The sequence below is a fragment of the Choloepus didactylus genome, chromosome 10 (genome assembly GCF_015220235.1).
Source record: "Choloepus didactylus isolate mChoDid1 chromosome 10, mChoDid1.pri, whole genome shotgun sequence".
Classification (NCBI taxonomy): domain Eukaryota; kingdom Metazoa; phylum Chordata; class Mammalia; order Pilosa; family Megalonychidae; genus Choloepus; species Choloepus didactylus.
The window spans coordinates 86,352,564-86,375,130 of NC_051316.1; the positions used below are offsets into that span (position 1 = coordinate 86,352,564).

At 45.6% G+C, this 22,567-nt stretch overlaps 1 protein-coding gene across 5 annotated transcripts in view; it reads right to left on the reverse strand.

Annotated features, from left to right (window-relative positions):
* PAX5 (paired box 5) overlaps nucleotides 1-22,567 on the reverse strand; it is a 215,954-nt gene that overhangs the window by 185,669 nt on the left and 7,718 nt on the right. For 3 of the 5 annotated variants that reach the window (XM_037798682.1, XM_037798684.1, XM_037798683.1), the window contains exons 2-5: nucleotides 16,620-16,785; nucleotides 10,398-10,595; nucleotides 3,584-3,648; nucleotides 115-243 (exon numbers count right to left, since the gene is read on the reverse strand). In XM_037798682.1, the coding sequence (XP_037654610.1) occupies nucleotides 115-243; nucleotides 3,584-3,648; nucleotides 10,398-10,595; nucleotides 16,620-16,785 (558 nt within the window). Of the gene's footprint in view, nucleotides 1-114; nucleotides 244-3,583; nucleotides 3,649-10,397; nucleotides 10,596-16,619; nucleotides 16,786-21,369; nucleotides 21,615-22,246; nucleotide 22,567 lie in introns of those variants that run through there. The other 2 variants (XM_037798681.1, XM_037798686.1) reach the window with 2 other exon arrangements.

A 22,567-nucleotide genomic window follows, 5' to 3' on the forward strand; every position in this document is an offset into this window, starting at 1 on the left:
TCTGCAGTAAGGGGGTGCTCGGCCGGTATCTTTGCTTTTCCACTCCTGCGAGATCGCCCGGGAAGCAGAGCCGGTCTGGTCCAGCCCCGACGGCGCCACGAGGGCGTCTCTTACCTTCGTCTCTCTTGCGCTTGTTGGTGTCCGCGCTGGGGGACGTGATGCCCAGGATGCCGCTGATGGAGTACGACGAGCCGGCTGAGTCCGTGCTCACCGACGACACCTGCGTCACGGAGCCCGTGGACACTGCGCAGAGGGAAGGGGACGGTCAGGGCTGTGGGGGTGGAGCGGGCAGGTTCAGGGCGGAGGGAACGCGGGACCCTGTAACAAAGGCACTCACCGCGCATGGGGCTGCAGGCGGCTGCGGAGCTAGCGAGAGTGCAGGGCCGGGGCGGGTACGGGCCAAGGGCACTCGCCCTGCGCGGTGGCCACACCTGGGCCGTGAGAGCCCGCCCTCGGGTCCGTGTGCCCTGCTGCCGGGAGCGGAGTGAGAGAAGATGGGCAGCAAGCAGGGCTGCTGTGTACCAAGAGCGCTAGCTCAGACCCTGGCCTGACCAGGGATGCAGGAACCAGGGGGGTGGAGAAGGGGAAGAGGGGAGCTGGCGCCCACCACCAGCCGGTGCTAAAAAAGACCCAGACTTACTCATTAGGCAGGTCCACACCCCTGCAACCCACATACCCACCCCTGCACACAGACATAAATGCCTTTACACACACACATACACATAGCCAGCAAAATTCCAAATGGCCAGTTACCACCCTCCCCCCCCTTTTTTAAGAGTTCCTCATTGTCTTTTCTCCTTCCAGTATGCTTGGATTTTAAATGTTAATATTAATTGTGATAAAGATGGTAAGTAACATTTTCTGAGAACTTACTCTGTGCCAGGCACTGGGTCATCATCTCAGTTAATCCTGAGAACAATCTTTCAAGCTAGGTAATGTGGTTATCCCATTGGAAAGATAAGGGAACCAAAAGCTTAGAGAAGGCAAATGACTCATCCAAGGTCACACAGCTAATAAGAGGCAGAGTGGTGATTGGAATCCAGAGACTGAACACTTACCCTCTCTAAGAATCTGCTCCTAACTAATTAATAATTAACAGCAATAGTATGCTACATATTAATGCAGTGCTTTTCATTTGATGCTTATAACAACCAGAGTGCTATTATTATCCCTATTTATCAAATGAGGAAACAGGCTCCACAAGGTGAAGTGATTTGGTCAAAGTCATGTAACTAAGGAGCAGCAACACCAGGACTCAGAAATATGGGCAGAGGTGGGTGACTTATTGGGACTGAGGCCAGGTCTTATAGTTGCTAGGGATAAGAACAGGGATGGGGGTGGAGAGAGCTTTTGTGCAACTTTCCCATCAACTCCTGGCCCCAGAATCCAAGGGAAGGACCAATTGATTTAGGGACCTCTCTAGCTATACAACTGAATTTACATTTCTGGGCTGTGGGAATTCTTTCTTGGTTCGTTAAAACCTAAAGAACAATCTCAGGCACATGTCCTTGGGCTATAACTAGCTGGAGGCAGGTAGAGCCGCGTTCGACTCTAAAGTGTAGGAAGTTGCTAGAAATGGTAGTAATTGCATGAGAAGATGCTTGTCGCTTTCCTTGGAGCAGATCCAGCTCCTTGCTCCTACAGACCTAGAGGGAACAGTGCCTTTCTTGTCATATTTGAGTTTGATTTTAGACCTTCCTTAGGAGACACAGAAGCAGAAATCATTAACTTCTCTTTTCCTTCACCAGAAGAAGCTCTTCAAAATAGATTTATGCAAATCTCACAACTTTTTCTGTATTAAGTTGCAGAAAACAGAGGAAGAAAAAAGATCACAGGTCACTTGGTACTTTAAATAACAACTACATATAACCAAGCTTCACCCTGTTGTTGACAAAGCCGATAACCTTTCTTTCTGTATTTTGTGATTACACTAGGCTCAAAAGATACAGATTCCATGTTGCTGACGGTGTGACCTTGGGCTAATTTTTAGTATCTCTAAGTTTCAGTTTCCTAACTCCTCAAAAAGTTTATAAACTGTATAGGGCTGTACACATGCAAGATATGGGTTTTATTTTTAAAATTCTGAGACAAAACAAAGCAATCCACTGACCTATAGGTCAGTGATTAGAGGTAAAATCATTCCTCTAAACCAGTAGAAAGAATATTATCTGTTAATTTTCGTTGCTATGTGACCTGAAATAGGTAAAGCCACAGGTAAAATCTCAGCCACAAATATTCCCCCAGGAAGCCTTCCTCAACCCTCCTCACCCCAGCTAAACAGAACTGGTAATTCCCTCCCTTCTGTTCCCACAGCACTCTATACCTTCTCCTTGAGCTTCATCTCAGCACTTTTTAGACTTCTCTTTGTGACATTCCCCCATTAGACTGAAAAGCCCTTGAGAGCAGGAGTTTTGTCCTGCCTCCTTTGTAGCATCAGTCTTTCAAGGCCACAGTCTGCCTGGCAGGGGCTTAGCAAACCCTTTTTGAATGGATTAGTAAGTGAAGAATTATTTCATGGTAGGGAGGAATTCTGTCCTACCTTTATCCAAAGAGGCAACCATGGATGATCAAAGCTGTTAGGGACCTCAGAGAGCACCTGGTCTGTGTCCCTTGGTGCACAAATCGGGGAGAGTGAGGCTCAGAGAGGTGAAGGAAGTTGTGCCATTCACTGGGTGAATTAATGACTAAGCTGGAACTATAAGCCAGACCTCTGCCTGTCCCCCATCACCAGGTGAGTTCAAGTTTCAGTTAAGGAAAGAGTGAGAAAAGGGTGGAAATGTTAGGCAATCTGGTGTGTGATTAAGCAGAATCAGCCGGGACTTTGGGACTCAAGACTGTCAGAGGTTTGTTGAATGATCACTCACTTTCCCCCTATCCAGAGGTGTTTCCTATAGCCCAAGTGGAGAAATGCTGTGCCTTAAATGGATGCATGTCATTTTTATCTCACAGTCTTGGAAAGGGAAGGAAAGTTTCTGAATTCTTGAGTAGTAGGAACTATGACTCCTACCCTTACAAGCCATGGTCACTCTAGACTTCAGCCATGAGCATCAGACACCCCACTGGCAGCCCTTGACATTCACGGAGTACATGAGATCGAAGCAAGAAAGAGAGAGAAAGAAAGTTTGGGAAGTTTTGCCACATCTTCACTCAAGACTGCAACTGCACAAAGAATTGTGGAAGGGCTGGTTGATAAAAGAAAAAAACACATTCAAAACTACTTACTGACTAATGATGCAGAAAATGTTATGAATAAGTATCCCTTTCTTGATTTATTACTTTAATTATCTGACATTCTATAGACCCCCATTAGTGGATTTTTTTTTTTTTTTTTGGCTTAGATTTCAATTTTCTGTCTCATGGTGAAAGCTATTTATCATAATAATCAGTAAAATTCAAAACCTTTTAGCAGTATTTATAAAATTCATTTACCAGGTTCAGCCCTTGGAGAATGACAAAGAAGGCACATTAGTACGTGTGCCGAAGTGTTTTATGCAGAATTATCTGTCCATAAGAATGATTAAAAGTTCTTTAGAATATTTGGAGCACATTAGACTTTTAATTTTTTTTTAAAAGTTCTTCTTACCTATGCTGTGACTGGAAGCTGGGACCGGCTGGTTGGGAGGCTGCTGTACTTTTGTCCGGATGATCCTGTGGGCAGTTGGGAAAAAAAAACAAGTGGCTGTTTACCATCAGGCATTCCAGGGAGGAAAAGAGATCTCAACCAGCTATGCATGGACAATGAGAAAACCCATAGCCAATCTGGGCAGAGGTGGGGGGAGATTATGAGTCCAGGTTGGGAGCTCGAGGGTCAGAATTATGGATTAGTCCCAAATCAGCCCCCACCTCACTGGGTGTCTCTGGGTGACTTGCACCCCCTCTATGGCCCTCAGGTACTTCTTCCATATAAAGGGGATGATGCACTAATGTTGCAAATAGGCATCCCTTCCTCCGGTGTGGCTCCAGCTCCATAAGGGATCACCTAAGTGGCTTCTGGGAGCCCCTTCCCTTTCTGGACCTCAGCTTCCTATCTATAGAATGAAAGGACCGGGCCAGGTGACCACTCTGGTCCCTGGCAGCTCTGGCTTCTGGTTTCTCTGCCCTCAAGAGTCCACAAGGAGGATTAACACCCTCCACTTGGCTCCTGCCCCCAAGGAGATTCTCAAGGGAAGGATGTATGTGTTGCTTTCAAACTGGGAAGGGTTAAAGTGTTGCCAGAAGAGTCATGGCTTGGCTTTGCCAAAAGGAAGCCCACCTCATATAAAACTGCATGGAAAGGCTTCATGGGGCTGGGAGCCCGGGCTGGGGGGGGGGTGTGGGGATGGGGAGGTGGGGGGACAGAGTCCTGGCCTGGGTTTCCAGAGACCAGTTCTAATACAAACTTGATTGTGACCTTGGGCAAGTTCATGCCATTCAGGGCCTCTGTACAATGAGGGAGTAGGAACAGACCACTCTGCTAATTTTATTTAAGTAACCAAATCTTTTTCACACTCAAAATACATCTTACTGGAAAACCCAGCATCTGAAAGAGATAATAGTGGGACTGCCTTCCCTTTGCCATGGGGCAGCTCTGGTTTCCTTCTGCAGAACCTTTTGCTCTGGGAAGCCTGGTTTGTAAACTTCTGGTGGAGATGACACAGGGGGCTTCCACCAGACCCCAAACCTGGTGCATCTTAGAGGAGCAGAACCGGGCCATGCCAAAAGTCTCTTTGGGGTCTACAAGAAAGTTCCTTCCCTGTCAACAGGAGAAAGGGGTGGGTGATAATAAAATATTCAGCTTTTTTGGAAAAGTTCTATTCCTTCCTCAAATTATTACCTTTTAAAAGAGTATTTATTAGAGTTTGCCTAATTATAAAAGTAATATTTGTCATATAGACTATTTGGACAGCATGGAAAAGTATAAAGAACACATCTGAAATCACATTTTGCATATCTCCCTTACACTAACATTCCTGTGCATATTTTGAAATATCCATTTTCTCTTTACAAAATCAGTATTAAACCACGTATACAGCTTTTGAGTCCAGTTCTTTTTTCTCGACATTATATGAGAAGCCTTTGCAAAATCCAGACCATTATTTCTGGAAGCTTGTCCCAAAGCTGCACTGGGTTTCTAGCCTGTGCAAATGGAGAGAGAGGATAGAAGTGGCAGGAGCCTCCCCTTAACCTCCTCTGGCTGTGGCCTCTGCAGCGGAGTTGGGCACCAACAGCCCCCAGTGTCCTCAGTGGAGAGCTTGGAATGGATGTTTCTGTTCACCCCACAGCCCACCCATGGGCCCCGTTTCTGATGAGTCAGCTTAAGTGTTGCCTTAAATACATTCACAGCAATTTTTTGTTTGTGTGTTCTCCAGTATTCAAGCTGCTAATTTTAACTAAGCAAACAAAGTGTGTTGGACAGAGACCTGGAAGTGAGGTAGTTTTCTTGACCAACTGGAATTAATTTGGTATCTGGTCTAATTTTTGTATTTTTTGTGTGTATAACCTTCTCTATATGTGTACACACACAAATACACACACATATATATGTATATGTATGTGTATATATATATATGTATACAGAAATAACTAGATATGTGAATATATGCATGTACAAGACACAAATATAGTTTATATTATGGCTTCTGTATATATTAACATATGGTAAAATATATCATAACTATTTCTCACTGAAGTCTGGCATAAATTCCTAACCTTTCAAAGCATTATTTGGCTGTTAAATTTGTATAGAAGTTAAGCAAATTATGTTTTCCTTATTTTTCTTTTAAAATATTTGTAAAACATTGTCAATTATTATAAGTCCAGGTTCCAGAACCAGAACTACTAGAATTTGAATCCCAGTCTTGAAATTTACCAGCTGTACAACCTTGAACAAATTACTTAGCCTCTCTGGGCCTTGATTTCTTTATCTGCAAAATGGAACTAAGAATCATTCCTACCTCATAGGGTTATTATGAGAATTAAATTAAATACTTAGAACAATGACTGCTCCATAGTATGTGCTCAATAAATGCTAGCTGTTGTTTTCTCAATGTTATCTTCATAAAAACTAATGATCAGCTTTGATCTTAAAATGTTAATATTGTCTACATTTTGCCTTAAAAAACACATGGAGTCCCCTTGAGAACTGGGGAAGGGAAGGCAGCCATCACCACCCACTATTTTAAGGCTGCAGTGGGGCTTTCCTTTATGGGGAGCCCAGAATTGTAGGGAATCCTCCAAAGCTGTCACTGGGGGTGAGAGTTTGCCCACGTGCTTGCCACAGCCACTGTGTAAGAACAAAGAGCATCATCTTCCATTGAGAAGAAATGGTTGTGAGAAAAGCAAGACTGTAATTAAATCATAGGAAATCTAAAAAAGTAAAATTAAATTTTAAATGGCAGCCTACCATCAAGACTTATCACAGTAAGAGCACAGTTGGGGTTAATTAGCAGCCAACACTAAAAAACACATCCTTGGCTGAGCATGAGCATGGGCCTGGATGTCATACAGATATCCTAGATATCCAACAGAGAAGGGAGATCAACAGTCAGCCAGTTCCTACAGATATGAAACTAAGGCTCAGAGTTCTCAAGCGAGTTGCCCAGGGTTCCACAGCAGGTCAGCCCACACTCCCTGCTCCCAAGCCTGAGAACTTTTCTTTGAGCCACACTCAAAGGAAATGGTCCTTTTTCTAAAAAAGTTCCCATAAGAGGTATAAAGCCTCAAAAAAAAAAAAAAAAAAAAGGACTCAAAATCCATTTTGTGAATTAAAACTCCAAAGGACTTCATGTATTACAGGCATTTGTAAGGATCCCTTTCATGCCCCTCCTTCTTGTGACAGGGGAATCTATAAAAGTGAGGTCTTTTGAAAGGCTTTATTGCACACGCATACACAGATAAACACAAATTACATCAACTGAAAAAGGAAATCAGGATGTAGGGCTGAAGAAACACCCATGTCTATAGCACTGATTAAACTGCTATCAGTGCAGAAAGGAATTTGGGCCATCAGATATACTGAGAATCCAAAAATCAGGGGTGCAGTCAGGCCAAGGTGGGAAAGGGTCCACAAATGGTGCCTGGGCCTGAGGCTGAAGTGAAGAATAAAGAGGGAATGGCTGAGCAATCTCAGAAGACTTGCCACCTAAGTTAGGATTAAGAGCAGAGTTTACAAACCACGATTTGCAAACCACATCCAGCTCTGGACAAGTTTTGTTTGCCCTGAGAAGTATATTTATTTTGATATAGTTGCCAATATTTATAAATTGGGAATTTTTACATGAGCTTCTCTTGAAAAATCAGAATATTTGGCAATACTATTGGCCCTGCCTTCTCACGTGACAACAACCAGTTGGTGGTAATTAGAACTGCCCCTCCAACATGGACATGTCAGTCATAGTTCTTGTGGTACCACCACCAGACCGGAAGAAGGAAGACCCGATTCCACCACCTCCAACTGACACCCAGGCTGGATTCCAAGAATCCACATATACACACAAATTACATCAACTGAAAAAGGAAATCGGGATGTAGGGCTGAAGAAACACCCATGTCTATGGCACTGATTAAACTGCTATCAGTGCAGAAAGGAATTTCTTAAGAAGCTGCACAGGCCAGGTGGTTTGTATTCCAGGAAATCTCCCCCAAGCCCAGCAGAACTGGTTCAGTGTTGCCTAACCCTACATTGGTCACCATCTCCCAGGTTGGGCCCTGAAGCTAGCAGGAAGGCGCCCACTTCTAGGGGTCGAGAGTGGAGATATGACCCTGCTGGCCCCCAGAACAGCTGCAAATCCAGCTACCACTCCCTCCCCAGCTGTTTGAAATACAGGAATGGTGAGAAGCTACCCCCAAGAGAGGCAGAGGCTGGGAGAGGGAGCTGACATGGTGACATTTATAAGGCAGGTATTTAGAAGCTGTATCCAAAGAATGCAGGAGAGGGCATTGCTTTCATCTGGAAAATAAAACTGGATGGTGGAAGGACTCAGGTTTTCTTGAAAAGCAGTGGGGGGTGGGGGGGAATGCAGCGACATGAGATTGTCCCACACTAGTTTATTTGCAGAGAGGAGTTAGAGAGGAGGCTCTGGAGTGGAACACTAGAAAGGGCCCCTCAGGGCTCTGGATCACAGAGGGAGCCTCCAGACTGGAAGCAAAACATACAGGCTGTGAAGCTCTGAAATGGAGGTGGAATGACTGTTTTCCCTATCCCTGCCTCTTCTCACAATCCCCAGTCCCACCACTTGCACTTTATTTGATAAGGCAACTTTAGTTCCCTATTATACAAAAGGGGAAAAAAAAAGTTCATAAAGCACCCAAACTCACTGGTTTAGTGTGCTAATTCTATTTTTCTAGAACATGTTAAGATAAATTCATCACAAAACAATTCCCATCCCTGTTTTACAAGAGGATGTAACCTGGAGCCCTAAAAATGCTTTATGTTTGTTCTGAAAGGTGTTTTTTAATTAAATTTAGTTGCCAAAATTAAAAAAAGCATGAGAATTTCACATATACAACACACACGCACATACGCACATGCACACACACACACACACACACACAAGTCCTGGTTTCCAGCTTCTCTTAAGCTTGGAAAGAATCTGGCAAACACAGGGTCCACATTCTTGGCAACATTAGCTGGAGCTGAGAAGCAACTGCCCCTTTAACAGGGCCTGTGCTCTCTAGTTTGCCCCAGACCCACGGTCTTATGCCTGGTCTGCTTCACTCAAGAGTTTGTGACTCACGTGGACCACGAAAATCACCTTGTGAACCACCAATTATGTGAGGTATACACATGGGGAAACGGGGCTAAAGGCTCGACCCCCAAAGCCCCACCGTGGGTTTGGCCGAGGTTCCTCTGCAGAGCAGGCAGAACCCTCCATTGTTGCTCCAGGCAGTAGGCACCTCCCTCCACATTCCCTGGGGACCCAGAGAAAAGTTATGTTGCTTTGTGTCATGGAAACCCTGCAACTACCCAGAAGTAGAGGTCTCACCAGGCACATTGGAGCCCCTCATAATCCAGAAAAAGAACAGGAATTATCCCCCCACCCAGAACCCCCATAGCAGCTGTTATCTCCTCGGCAATATCGTGCCTCTTTCAGGCTGTGCAGACTTCCAAATGCATGCTGGAATCCTGCCCCGGTTTGGGGACCCCACTAAAACTGAGACTGAGGGACTGTGTGCCTGATTCTCCTCTCCCTCCCCAGCACCTGGTATGACGCTGTGAGAAGAAAAGCAGCTAATGGTTTATGAAATAGCAGAACTCAAATCATCAACACATACACACAGGGTGCCTCTTTGCAGTTGTGTCCCCACAGAAGGAATGGCCTCAAGGACTACAGGGGACTTCAGAGACATTCTGGTCTGATCACATCTTTCTGCCAGGGGTGAGGGGTCCCCTAAGCCCAGACAGGCTCTGCACTGACAGGAGGAGGGCACAAGCTTGAAGAAATGGGAACCATTTAAGTTTTCAGTCTGTTGACTTCTGTTTTCTTTGTGGGGTTTAGAGATCATTTCTGTTCATCTCACAACTTCATTCCTGACTGTGGGTTTAAATGGAGTTGAGACTGCGTCATCTCTAATAGAAATGCTTCCTTCAGGAATTATTTTTAAAGCTCAAATTATTTTAAAGCTCAAAGAGTTCCATTAAATGTATCCTGGACCACATTGGAGAGGAGAAGGAGCCACCAAGACTCCCAAAAAGATCCTGTCCTTGGCACCAAAACTCCCAAAAAGATCCTGTCCCTAGCATCCTCTTCTTCTTTCACTCCATTTCCCTAGGAGAGTCGGAGAGAGGCCATCCCCCCACTCCAGAGGCCTTTGCATTCTGGATGTCACTATTCGAGATCACATTCCCACATCGGAACCACCAGGCTCCTGGAAACTCAGAGTGGGAAAGAGACTTGCCGAAGTCACACTTCAGGTTTGTGGTGGAGCTGGGATAGGGAACCAAATCTCCCAACTCCAAGTCAGGCTCTGTTCCCCACACTCACTGGTTCAACCTTTGCCCAAACAGAAGGCAGGGATTTTCTTCCTCTGATGGGTCACTGGTAAGACTCTGAGCCTGGGCATGCAGGGACAGTGACATTTGTGAAGGCCTGATCAGAACAACTCACCGTCAAGTGCTCCATACACGGAGACTGGTGGGGAAGGTAGTGATGGAAATCATTGTGGGCTCAGAAGAATCTCAGAGAGCCACAGCCAGGGTGTTGGCACGGCCCCCTCTCCCTGGCCTAGGACCCCTGCCCCCCAGCGGGAAGAAGCGAAGGGTAACAGAGAGACCCACCAGGCCCCAGCAGTGTCTGTCCTGTCTGGTAACTCCTAAGGGGACTTGGTGAAAGGAGGAGCCAGATTCTTCAACAAAGGGCACACAGAGCTTCTGGTACCCTCCACCAGAGCCCCAATCCCCAAAGGCACCAGCCCCTCACCTGTTGATGGAACTGACACTGGGCACCGTGTCATTGTCACACACCCGCTCCGCCAGCAGCCGGTCCCTGATCTCCCAAGCAAACATGGTGGGGTTTTGGCGTTTATACTCAGCAATTTTTTCCACCACTTTGGGCGTGGCAACCTTTGGTTTAGATCCTCCAATCACCCCAGGCTTGATGCTCCCCGTCTCATAATACCTAGGACCCAAGCAGAAGGAGAAAGGTGCTTAGCCATGAGGAATCAGCAAAATGGATGTTGGAGACAAAATAACAGGCTTCTCTGTCCAGAAAATGTCCCGATCTGCGCTGTCCAATACCATAGCAACTAGCTGTATGCTGCTTTTGAGCTTTGGAAATGTGGCTAGTCTGAACCAAGATGTGTTGTAAGTATAAAATACAAACCAGGATTTAAAGACTCAACACACACACACAAAGAATGTAAATATCTCATTAATAATATTAATATTGGTTATATGATGAAATTGTAATAGTTTTGATGTATTGGGGTAAATAAAATACATGAGTAAAATTAAGAATTGTTTCAATTGTTTCTTTTTACTCTTTTTAATGTGTTACCAGAAAATTTTAAATTACTTACATGGCTCAGCACTGGTCAGGAAGCTATGCATTAACAAGATATTCCTCTACCATTTTACATTTAGAAAAAAACTTTCGAGTCAGTGTTCCCATTTGATTCCCACCATAGTTCTAAAGCATGTAGATGTGTTGAACGAATGAAGGAGTGAATGATTAAATGAATAGTTCTCCATCTATACATGTGGAAAACCAAGATCCACAGAGTTTAAACGGCTTGCCCAAGACCAAGTGGTCCAAACTCCTGAGCTAAAACATCCCCAGAAAGTTGGCTTGAACCTTGGATTTGCCAGCTCTGTCATCCCCTAACAGATTAGTTTACATTCCATGAAACCGTCCCCTAAAATGCAACTTATTTTTCTATAAGAGAAAGAAACAATAATACGGGTGTAAAATTAAAAGAAATGTTGGGTTCCAGAATGAATTGGAAATATGTTATTAGTCAAAAGCCAAGCAATCAAAAAAAACCAACCACAAGTCACAGCAGCTCTTTCAGGGACCTCCCCTGAGATAAATCGCTGTTTCTAAGGACATTTTCATGCTATCAGCTCTCCCTCGTTAAAACAAATAGAATGTCAGGGTTTAACAGTAAAACCAAGACCAGGGAGAAGAACTGCCATGAAAGATCATTTCAGGGAGGAAAAATGACTTGATTCCTTTCTGAATCGGAGCCTTCACTGGATGTCTCTCTCAACATTTACAGAGGAATTCTCGACTTCCTCTTCCAGAGAAAAAAAAATTTAGCCACAAAGATATTTTAGAAATGACTGGTAATTTAAACCTAACAAGAGTTTATAATAGGCAAGGGAAAGGGGTGGTTCTCCCTTGGAACGGGAATGAAATATGACCCCAGAACAATGACTGATCACATTTACAGAGATGGTGAAATTCTCAGCCTGGGCAAGTCTGGTTAGGACCAAATTACTGAATATTCTCAAAGCAGATGAAATGACTAGGAAGTGGTGATGTGGAGGGGGCAATTGTATTTTTCACTAAGAAGAGTGAGTCATTGACAAATTTTGACTACAAGGCAAAACTCAACCTATTCTCCCGCATTCTGTAATTGCTGAAAAATGGTTGATAGTCACAAACAGGTTTTTAGAAACATCTAAGAAAACACTTTTTGCCAAAAGTCTAGAAATGTGCAAAAATCAAGGTACATGCCAATCTCTGCAGCTTCCAATTATCCTATCAATTTTACAGTAAAAAGTCATTTTTACTAACAACACAACAACTTGCTTTTTTAGGCACAGTATTCTGCAGTTTACAGAGCTCTTCCCAGAATGATTCTGATCCTCACACCAATCCTGCAAGGCCAGTAGGCTTTTAATAGAAGGGAAAACCAATGCTCAGAAAACAAAATGACTTTTCCAGCACACTTCTGGAAGTCAGAGGCAGCCTCAGCTTTCAAACTTGGCTCTGACCAATGCTTTTCCCACCAGAGCAAATTGCCGTTTTGGTTGCAAAAATTAAAGTAACAATAATAACAATTGTAGAGGACTTTGCTGTTTCTCAGGCATTTTCACATGCATCTTTTCATTAATTTACTCAATCAATAGCCATGCAGTGCCAGTTGGGGCAGGCACTATGTTGGGGTTGGAGTTACAGCCACACAGACAATCCTGTGCTGGGTACTTAAAACATGTTAGTTGAATAGGACTGCAGTATACCCGCAGCAAACCTGAGCGGGTGGCAGTATGAAGTCTCCCGACTCCACGGCTGATAGGGAGCAGTGCTCAGGCTCTCTACTCATCCCACCTGAGCAGTACCAACAGTGGGAGGCTGTGGTCTTGACATGAGAAGGCCCTGTCTCTCCTTTGACTGGCACACAGACCAAGTACTTAGAAGACAACTCTGACACACCCTAAATCCCAACTTGCAACCATATCAAGTAAGAATTCAGACATCATAACCATCCTTTCATCTCAGCAAAACAGCCACACAGCCCTTTGGCTTACAGACAAAAGATGAAGGGAAGCCTGCAACATTCGGTGTCATATGGTGCAAAGAGTATTAGTTTAGGAATCATGCGGTGTGGATGCTGGCTGGTGACTCTGATACTAAATCACTGTGTGATCTTGGCCAACTCAGTTAGACTCTCTGGGCATCGGTTACCCCACCTGAAACAGAGGGGCGATCTTTGCCATGCCTGACTTGAAGGGCTGTTGTGAAGACAGAAATACAGAATGGTCAAAGAAAAAGCTTGGCAAAACATACAGAAGGAAAATACTGCAGCCCAACATAATAAAGAGCACATGTTGCGGATTTAACACACCCCCTCCCGAGTGTTTATTATGACTGTGTAACAAACCACCCAATTCCAAATGGCCTGAACTTCTCAGCCAGGCTCCAATGAAAGAAGACAACAGCTGGCTTTATGGATGGATTTTACTTGGTCTCACATGCCACCGAGCTATGCCTCTGGGGCTCCTCCGCAGCCTGAGCTCTGTGGATTAAGTGCCCACACTCCTGGCAGGCCACCTGTCTTCCTGAGATGACAGGGGTCCCCATCTGCCCCAGGGACTCTGCCTGCCTGCCCCACAGCCTCTGAAATCCATGGCCACCAGACACCACACGCTCCCTGCAATCAGTCACATGTCATGTGCGCCCATCAAATTCTTCAATAACAACACCAACAAAATCCATGGATCAAACAACCCCATTTCAGAAATTCCCAGTCACACTGTTTTAAGGCTGAACTTGTTTCTTGAAGGCAGTTCTAATTAGAGTGACATTTTGTCCACTGTGGTTCTTAGTTATGAAAATAATGAGCTATGAAATTCCAATTTATTGTTGACAACTTAAACGGCCAGGCACCGGAGCGGCGCGTAACTTCCGAGTGCCGCTCTACCTAGTGACAAATCTATTCCGGGCTGCAGGAGGCCAGGGAAGCTGCCATGCCGGGCTCGAAGGGTCCCTGGCCCCCTCAGTTTCCTTGGGAGTTTGGAGGGCTCTGGGGCACCAGAATGTGAGGACCTGGCGTCTGGGGTTCCCCTCAGAGAAGGTGCAGGGTCTTGCCCTGGGAAGATTTCAAATAGCAAGCAAAATGTCTGCTCAGCAAAGATGTACTAGCAAAAACAAAGGAAGGGCCCTCTTTCTCTCTCCCTCTCCATCAGTACAATGAAGAGGCTTCGCAAGAAAATATCTAAGACCCATTCACTCTAGAAACCTGATGCAGTGACTGTCTAAGGCATTTTTCTTCTCTGTTCCTTCCTCTTCTTCAATCTGGTCTTCGTCTCTTTGTGTTTCTGTATCTTTTTTTCTCATTGTTTTTTCTCTATCTTTATTTTTTTCCCCTTTTTCTTTTCTCTATTTCCTTCTTCCATGCTCTCTCATCCTTCTGTCTGAAGCCACCATCCAACAAGAACACCATGCTGATTACCAGCTTTTCTCGTAGTGCTAAACAGGCATGGAGCCCACCGCCTCCTGGGCAGAGGTGACCTGAGCTGGGCAGGAGGCTGAAGCAATAAGCTCAGGAATCAAGGTTCCCGGAGGGGCTGCCAGACCCCTGGCCCTGAAGCCTGGCTCCCCAAGGTTGCTAGAAATTGTTGCTCCCTCTACCTGAGAGAATTGCTTAAATTCCAGCAGATGGAAGAGAAAGAGCGAACAGAAAGTCACAATGTCACTGGCATACTTCAAAATATTTCTTTTCTATTCAGACATCTGTTCTCAAACCACAATGCAAGCCGCAGGACAAAGGTTGTTTCCTGATCCCGAGAGAGATACCCAGAGAAAGCAAAGACTGGCTAAATCAGAGCATGTCCTGCCTGCCAGGGCGGACCTATACCAACAACACATGCCTGGAAACAAACCTGTGGCTTTGTTTTGGGGTATGGTGGGACGAGAGCAGTCTGGAAGTCAGGGTCCCAAAGGCCTCACCCCACCCTAGTGCTGACGCGTCAGGTGAACCTGGGTCAGTCACTTCGCCTCCCGCGGTTTGTTTCCTCATCTCAAAACATGCTGGACTGTGCTGCGGCTCAACGGAGAAAACAAGCGGGAACGCTACAGCCCTCTGGGAGTTTCACCATTGTTAGTATTTTGCTTGCAGCAAATCACCGGGTCAAGTGGCAACTTTCAAATGTCAGATTTGAGGGCTGGTGTTTGTTTTGTTTCTTCTCTCTAATTTAATATATACTTAGGCTGTCTGTCACAATGAAAGAAGCAAAACACATAGAAGGAACATACTGCAGCTTAACATAATAAGGTTGATGATCATCCAAAACTGAAAATGACTGACTCTTAAAATTGGAATGTGATCTCACTGATACAAACTGATTATAATAAGCAAACTCATAGATAATAATCTAGAATGTGGGTTACCAGGGGATAGAATGAGGGTAAAGAAAGGGGAGCTGTTGCTTAATTTGTGTAGAATTCTATTTAGGCTGATTCTAAATATTTGGAAACAGACAGTGGTGATAGCAGCACATTATTGTGCATGTAATTAACAGTGCTGAATTATGTTTGTGAATGTGGTTAAAAGAGGAAGTTTTGGATCGTGTATGTCACTAAAAGGAAAGTTAGAAGATAAAACATGAGACTGTATAACCCAGAGAACACTGTTGTGGTCGATGGACTTTGGCTAATATTACAAATAAAAGAATGCTCTTTCATGAATTATAACAAATGTACGACACTATCACAAAGTGTTAATAATAGGAGGGAATGCGGGAAAATACACCTAATGTGAACTATGGACTATAGTTAATAGCAATATTTTAATATTCTTTTAACAATTGTTACAAAGGTACCATGTTAATGCAAACTGTCAACAATACGGATGTATACGTGGAAAATGTTGCATTTTTTGCATGACTTTTCTATAAACTACAGCCTCTCTAATTAAAACAAAGTAAATAAATAACAGTAGTTTCTAAAAAATAAAAAAAAAAATCATGCTAAGTGAAAGAAGCCAGAACACAAAGTGCTTAATATTGTATGATTCTATTCATATAAAATGTAAATATAAATATATGTATACAGAATTATACTAGTGGTTATGTAGGGCTGGGGAAGGATGGAGGGATTGCGAGGTGACTGCTAATGGGTATGGGGTTTTTCTTTTTGGAGTAATGAAAATGTTCTAAAATTGATTGTTGTGATGAATGCACAACTCTGTGGTTATACTAAAAGTCATTGAGTATACACTTTGGATGGATTGTATGGTATGTGAATACATCTCAATAAAACTGCTTAACAAATTGGACTGTGTTTTTTTAAAAATTCTTAAAATGAAACATTGAACTCTGGTTGAGTGGTTTTATAACTTGTGGATTTTCCACCCAGCCCTATTCTGGCCCCGGGCTCACCTAAGATGTGTAGAGGAAATTCCCAGTGCCTCTTTTCTTGAGTTCTTTAGAATAATTCACAAGGCTTTCAAAAACATGCTGTCCCTTTCAGAAAACATGTCAGTCACCCCATTCCATATGTCACTTGAGACAGCGCCTTCCCAGGGCTACTTTGAATGAAATGACCTCGAAAGGGCTTTGCAACTTGTAAAGTACTGAGCATGTGGACAGAAGTGCCACCATGATTATCACTAGGCCATTGGCCCATTGAACAGATGCTGGGGTATGTTTTAGGTCTTCATTTGAAAAATCAAGAGAAGCCTGCAGCTCCTGCCTTTACCTGCCAAGAATCTTGCTGACACAACCATGGCTGACCCGAAGCTGCCTGGAGATGTCACAGGGCCTGACTCCTTGATGAGCAAGTTCCACTATCCTTTGGCGGACTACATCCGGGAGTGGCCGTCCATTCACAAAAACCCCCCCAAGCTGATTCACTCCTCCATGTCCTGAAACAGATCAGAGACAAAAGGGAAGGGAAAGAGGGATTAGACCCAATCACATAGTTGATAGCACCTCTGTGAACACCCAGGGCTCCTCCAATGAGAAATGGCCGGCCGGCTGCCTGTCTTATGCTTGGAGTCAGATCATGCAGAGTACACGAGCACCCAGACTGCTTTTTAAAATTAATCTTAGCCTTTGTCTGTCTTCAGCCAGCCAATGTGAACTACTGATAGCAAGTATCCCCATACTATGCTTCCTTTCATTACTAGCATTTTCCTTATAATTTGTTTTTTAACAATGAAATGTGTGAGGATTATAAATCTATGTTAAAGGGGTACAGGTTATTACATGATACTGAGGTCTAACAAAGATCCTGGGGAGAAAATACATTTCAAACACATCAAACTGAAGGAGAAAACAAAACAAAACAAAACAGTAAAACTCTTTTCCTTTTAACAAATATCTTTAAAAGTGAAAAGGACTACAGCAATACCCCTGGACCTCAGAATTTTTTTTAACTCAGCAATCTGATCTAAGGACTAAGGACTTAAAAAAAATTTTTTAAACAGTATCTACAGAATACTGAGACAAAAACCCAACCACTGTCTTGATAATAACCCTTTCTCCAAGAAGGTAAGGCTGATGGGCAAACTTAACCACTGTACCTTCTCAAATCACACAAAAGAAATGTGTCAGAAGATCTTCCACACATGACACATTATACTCTACTGTATCAAGATTTGCTATAAAGGTGTTTCCCTGGAATTCTGGAATGTTTTTCAAATAACAAGCAGATTTAAGTTGGTTCTGGGGGATATAAAGGAGTCGGGGAAAGCTACTGAGTCCCAGATTTTACATGGACTCTGGGATAGATTTTAAGTAAAAGGAGCCCAACAAAATGTCTCTTCCACACAGTGTGCTCCCTTCCCTTACATCAAGGTCCATCTGGAGGGAAAAGGGGACCCAAGCAATGAAGAGCCAAACACAGAGTGATTCAGTATAGCAGCAGCATCGACATTGCAGCTGTTAATCAGCCTCTAACTGGCATTGCTGAGAACTGGAGCCAAAAGTCAAATCCACGCAGTTACTGAAGCTGCTAGCAGCTCAGAGGCTGAGGTAGGGGAAAACCTATTTCTAAACTGGGACTTGACCAGGACAAGGCACCTCAGAGGTCACATACATGTTCACACTCCACATCTAAAACATAAAATAGTGACCTCATCTCATCTATTTTCACCCAATACTCAACCACTCTCCAGGTTCATGAACAACATCTGAAATGGAGGGGGCCAAAACTCCCATAACATAATCTATTTCCAAAAAACTGTCAAAGCAATTCACTGAAGTTTCCGATGAGAATCAAAAATGAATATTTCTCAAAAATATTCAAACTCAGGCTTATTTCAAAGAAAAACACAATTTTATAGATAGCTGATGGACTTAGTTCCAGTTCTAAGCTGAATTTCTCTCTGATTTTCAATTAGTTTTGATTGTTCTAAAACACTCCAGATATAAGAAAAAGGAAAGTCATTTGGAATAGGACTTTCCAGTTAGGAATGCAATTACATAGTTCACCTGAAACAGAAATACTACAGCCAACCTGGTCAAGGGCCCTAAGAAGGCTTTGTTCTGGGGCTGGGAGCACCTAATAAAAAATCATACAGATCTTTGGAGAACAGTCTGGATTTAAGGAGAAGAAAGTAAATTCAAAATTGGTAGGAGTTCATCTGGGAGGACAAAGGGCAGGAAAGAAAGCTAAAAGCACCCAGCACACTTTTGAGATGACCTGGGAGTCCAGGCATTATAGCCCATCTGCAACAACTGTTCTGTGTACCACTGGCAACTGAAACTTTCTGCCTAAAACACAGAAGCAACCTTCAGAGGACTTAAATTCCAAGAGTGGTCCTATAGGACATTTTTGAGCTTTAGGGGCTATTTTGTACCATGGAAACACCCTAAGAATTTCCTAGAACTCTGGGTGGTCATTCTAGGTGACAGCAAGCACCCAAATCCTCCACTCTTGGCCGCAAAGGCCAGGCCATCAGTGCTCTCCTGGATTCTGATCCACATGTCCACAGCTGACACCAGACCCAGGATGGTCTGGGAGCCCCAACCTCCCTCAACTTCCTGAAATGGTCCCCAAACCCATTTGGCCCTCTCTGCTTCTGTCACAGTCCTACCCTAACAGAATGCTTCTGAGGGTGGTGGTGAGGAAACTGACAATTGTGGTCTAAGAAAGACAATGTCTCCCACTTACCCTGAGACTGAAAAGAGGTGAATCTTGCAGCCTGAGAGAGGGAACATGGGAGGGGGAAAGAAAAGAGAAAAAGGGAATAAAGGGGGCTCTGTGAAGTGTGTGTAGGTAAGGGCATAAAGAATGGGAACTAAATGAGCAGTATAGCAAGGAAAGAGAGAGTCTGGAAGGGAAGTCTGGTTAGGAAGGCAGAGGAGGAGAAAGAGGAATGGAGAAGTCAGGCCAGAGGAAGAAAAGAAGGGTGAGTGTGGTGATGAACGGGAGGCAATGAGAAGAGAAAACTGAGGAAGCCCAGTAAGTGGGCATCTGGAGGACAGGGGGCTTCTGTGGAAGGGCAACTTTATTTTCTGGGGCCCCAGCTCATCTTGCCTCTCCTTGGAGGACCCAAGTCCCAGCCTCTACTTCTATGGACTCCAGCTGGGTGAGGGCTCATCCCAGGGGGGATTAAGCGGGGTGGGGGGGGGGGATACCAACTCAGCTACACTTTTCAGGGGCAAGTAGAATTTACAGAGAGACTGACACAAAAACAGGTGCAAACAAATCAAACCAGGCAACAGACACAGTTACAAGGGAAACACAGCCCTGCCCCCACAGGACAGACAGAGCAGGGTTTGAAGTTGGGGGCGGGGCGGGGATTGCTGATGTCCCTGGGGCCTTTGTGGCTCTGGCCTGGGAGGGGTCAGCTTCCACAGATGCTCCTCAGGCCCTGATAAGAATATGCTCCCCATCCATGGGTTCTACACACACCCCAAAGACCCTGGCTGGGCACAGGGTCACACCCTGGGAGGGTCTCTCTGATCCAGCCACAGACTGAATTCCAGGACCCACAGGCTCATTGAAATTCCCCCTAGATGTACCAGAGAAGAAGAATGAAGGAGCACACAGACAAACAAACAAACACAGAAAAAGAGCAGGTTCTGACACACAGGGACAAGTTCTGACACACAAGGATTGTTGGGCCATGGACACGGATATAGTTGGACCAGACAGAAAGACATCCTTGTACATGTGTGTACCTACTCAAACAGTCCACGGTCCCCTCTGGAATCTGCGTCCCTCTGCCTCCCTTTCTGTGAATCATCAAAGCCTCATTTTTATGCCTTCATCAGAAAATCAGGAAGACCTAAGAGCCATCTTTGCCCATGTGAACTTTCTGTCAATCCTTTTGTCTCTCTGACCTCAATATCATACTCTAAAATGAGTGTAGCTGAAGGTTTAGGGGACTCTCGGGTAGGAGATTGACTGAAAAATGCTTTATAGCTGGTAACATACCTGGGGGAGGTGAACATCTGGGTAGGGGGACCGAAGGCCATTGTGCTGGTGAGAATGACGAGCCAAGAATCGGAATGGGGGCAGGGAACTTCAGAAGTTCATTTCCTGGTTGTGCCTGCCTGTCCCACACACAAAAACCACCTCCCCACAGATGCTGTCCTGTTCTGGTGGGGGCAGGGGTGAGATCGGAGAAACTGACCAGAGCCAGGGAAGAAAGATGAGGAGGTGGGATTTGGTCTCAACACCTATTACCAGAACCACCTCCCAGGATCTACTGCACCCCACCCCAACTGCTAGCAAGTTGGAGCCCCAAAGCAGGCCTACATTGTGCAAACAGTATTGAGCATCAGAACCAAGAGAAACCAAGGGCTTGCATGAGCTCTGGAAGCTGGGCTAACTGGGACCCAGCCCCCACCGTGCTGCCTGAGATTGAAAATGGGAGGAGGGAGCACCTCCCCAAGTTCCGGGCAGATGAAAAAGGCCTGGACAAGGAGGGAGAGAGACATAGCCATTAGCTACTGGCTAATCCACATGAGGAAGGAGCTGCCTCCTCCCCATTGATGCACAGCCAGTGGACCACAGAGGCTGATGCTACCTCCCCGAGGGCCGGGCATGACCTCTAGTTCCCAGGGCTCTGCCCGAAAGGAGGCAGTGAGGGCCATGGATACCGGCCAGCAAGAAGGGAAGTGCTGGCCAGCACCTAGTGGCTTTCCCCCCATTTCTCTGGGGCTGAGCCAAAGGCTTGCTCAGCTCTCAAAACAATTGCCCCCAGCTCGTTTGTTTTCGGACTCAGTCTGAAAGATCAGAGCATTCCCTGAGCCGGGGTGAATTCCGGGGAGGAAAGAGAAGTCTACGGAGGACACTGGGGTCACCACGGACTGGAAACCATTTTGGCACAGGCCCCAAACAGTAGGAATCATTTGGGCTGGGATGAGAGCAATCAGCTTCTCTGCACAAATCTTGCCACGGCTTTGGTGAATTACCTCGGACTCAGGAAATCGACACAAAGGAAAACTGACCTGCCCGCAGCCAGCCCCGGCCGCCCAGACCAGCCTTCCCCTACCTGCCCGGCCGCTTCGGCCTCCGGTTCCGATACCGACACATTCGCAGGGAGAAGCTCTCCTTCTCTCCAGCCGGGTCTCTGTTGCCTTTGTTAAACAGGGGATCCGTAGCTGGGCAAACTGGATCCCCGGCTGTCCGAGGGGAACGGGGCCCCAGCCCCGGGGCAGCTCCCTGACCTGCAGCTCGCGGGGACCCGAGCCCTGCACTCGGCTGGATGCTGCCAAAGCTTGGCGCCTTGCTCCGGCCGGGCTCTGCCTCACACAGAAGGGAATCTTAATTCGTTACACTTGGAATTGCCTTGAAATCTCCGACTCTAATCCGGCGTTAACTCACCGTGAGAGGAGCACTCATCTCACAGGAGGCCGTGCTAATGGGTGAACCGGCAGGATCCCTGCGGGTCAGGCAGCCGGGCCGGCCTTGCCTGAGCCCAAAATGACCTTTCCCGTCTCCTACACACGCCGCGTATTTCAGAAGGTGGGGGCGCCTGTACGGTGACTAATTAGCTTCTTTATTTTTCTTTTTTTCCCCTGTTTATTTTTCTCTTTTCTTTCTTTCTTTCTTCCTTTTTTTTTTTTTTTTGTAGAAGAGAAGCCATGTATATAAGGATCTCTGGACGTACTGGCCCGCTTCTAAGCAGAAACTCAGCTCAGGAACCACTACTTCGTTGATTTTTCAAATCCCCCTCCTCAACTCCAAGATGCCTTCGGAACCCTAGATCCGGTGTCCTCGCTTAGCTCCCAACCTCTTCCTCCACACAAACAAGCATACAGGCACTGGTCAAGGACCCACTTCCTCTCCAAGCCCCACTCTTGGTTAATAGCACGACTGAAAAGGGCACGATCCGGCTTGGGATTTAAGGTGCTAAGACTTAGACTGACCTCGCGCAACAACTTCGTGCCCTCTAACTGGCATGGTCTGGAGCCCTCTCCGAGCCTGAGCCGGGATTCTCCCGGCGCGCTGGGATGTGGCCGCCGGTGCCCCCGAACGGCTGCAGCTCGCCGCCTTCTCTACGTATTGCCGGAGGCAGGATTCCCGGTGGCAGATCTTCCGGCCTGGGCGACCAGGCACGTCGTTCCACATCCCTGCCTGCGAGCCCTGCACTTTGCAAAGTTGGCTGCGCCGCTACAGAGGTCCTGGGTCCTCCTGGCCTTAGTATCTGCCCCGCGGTCCGGTACCCCCAACCCCGTCCCAGCCGGAGA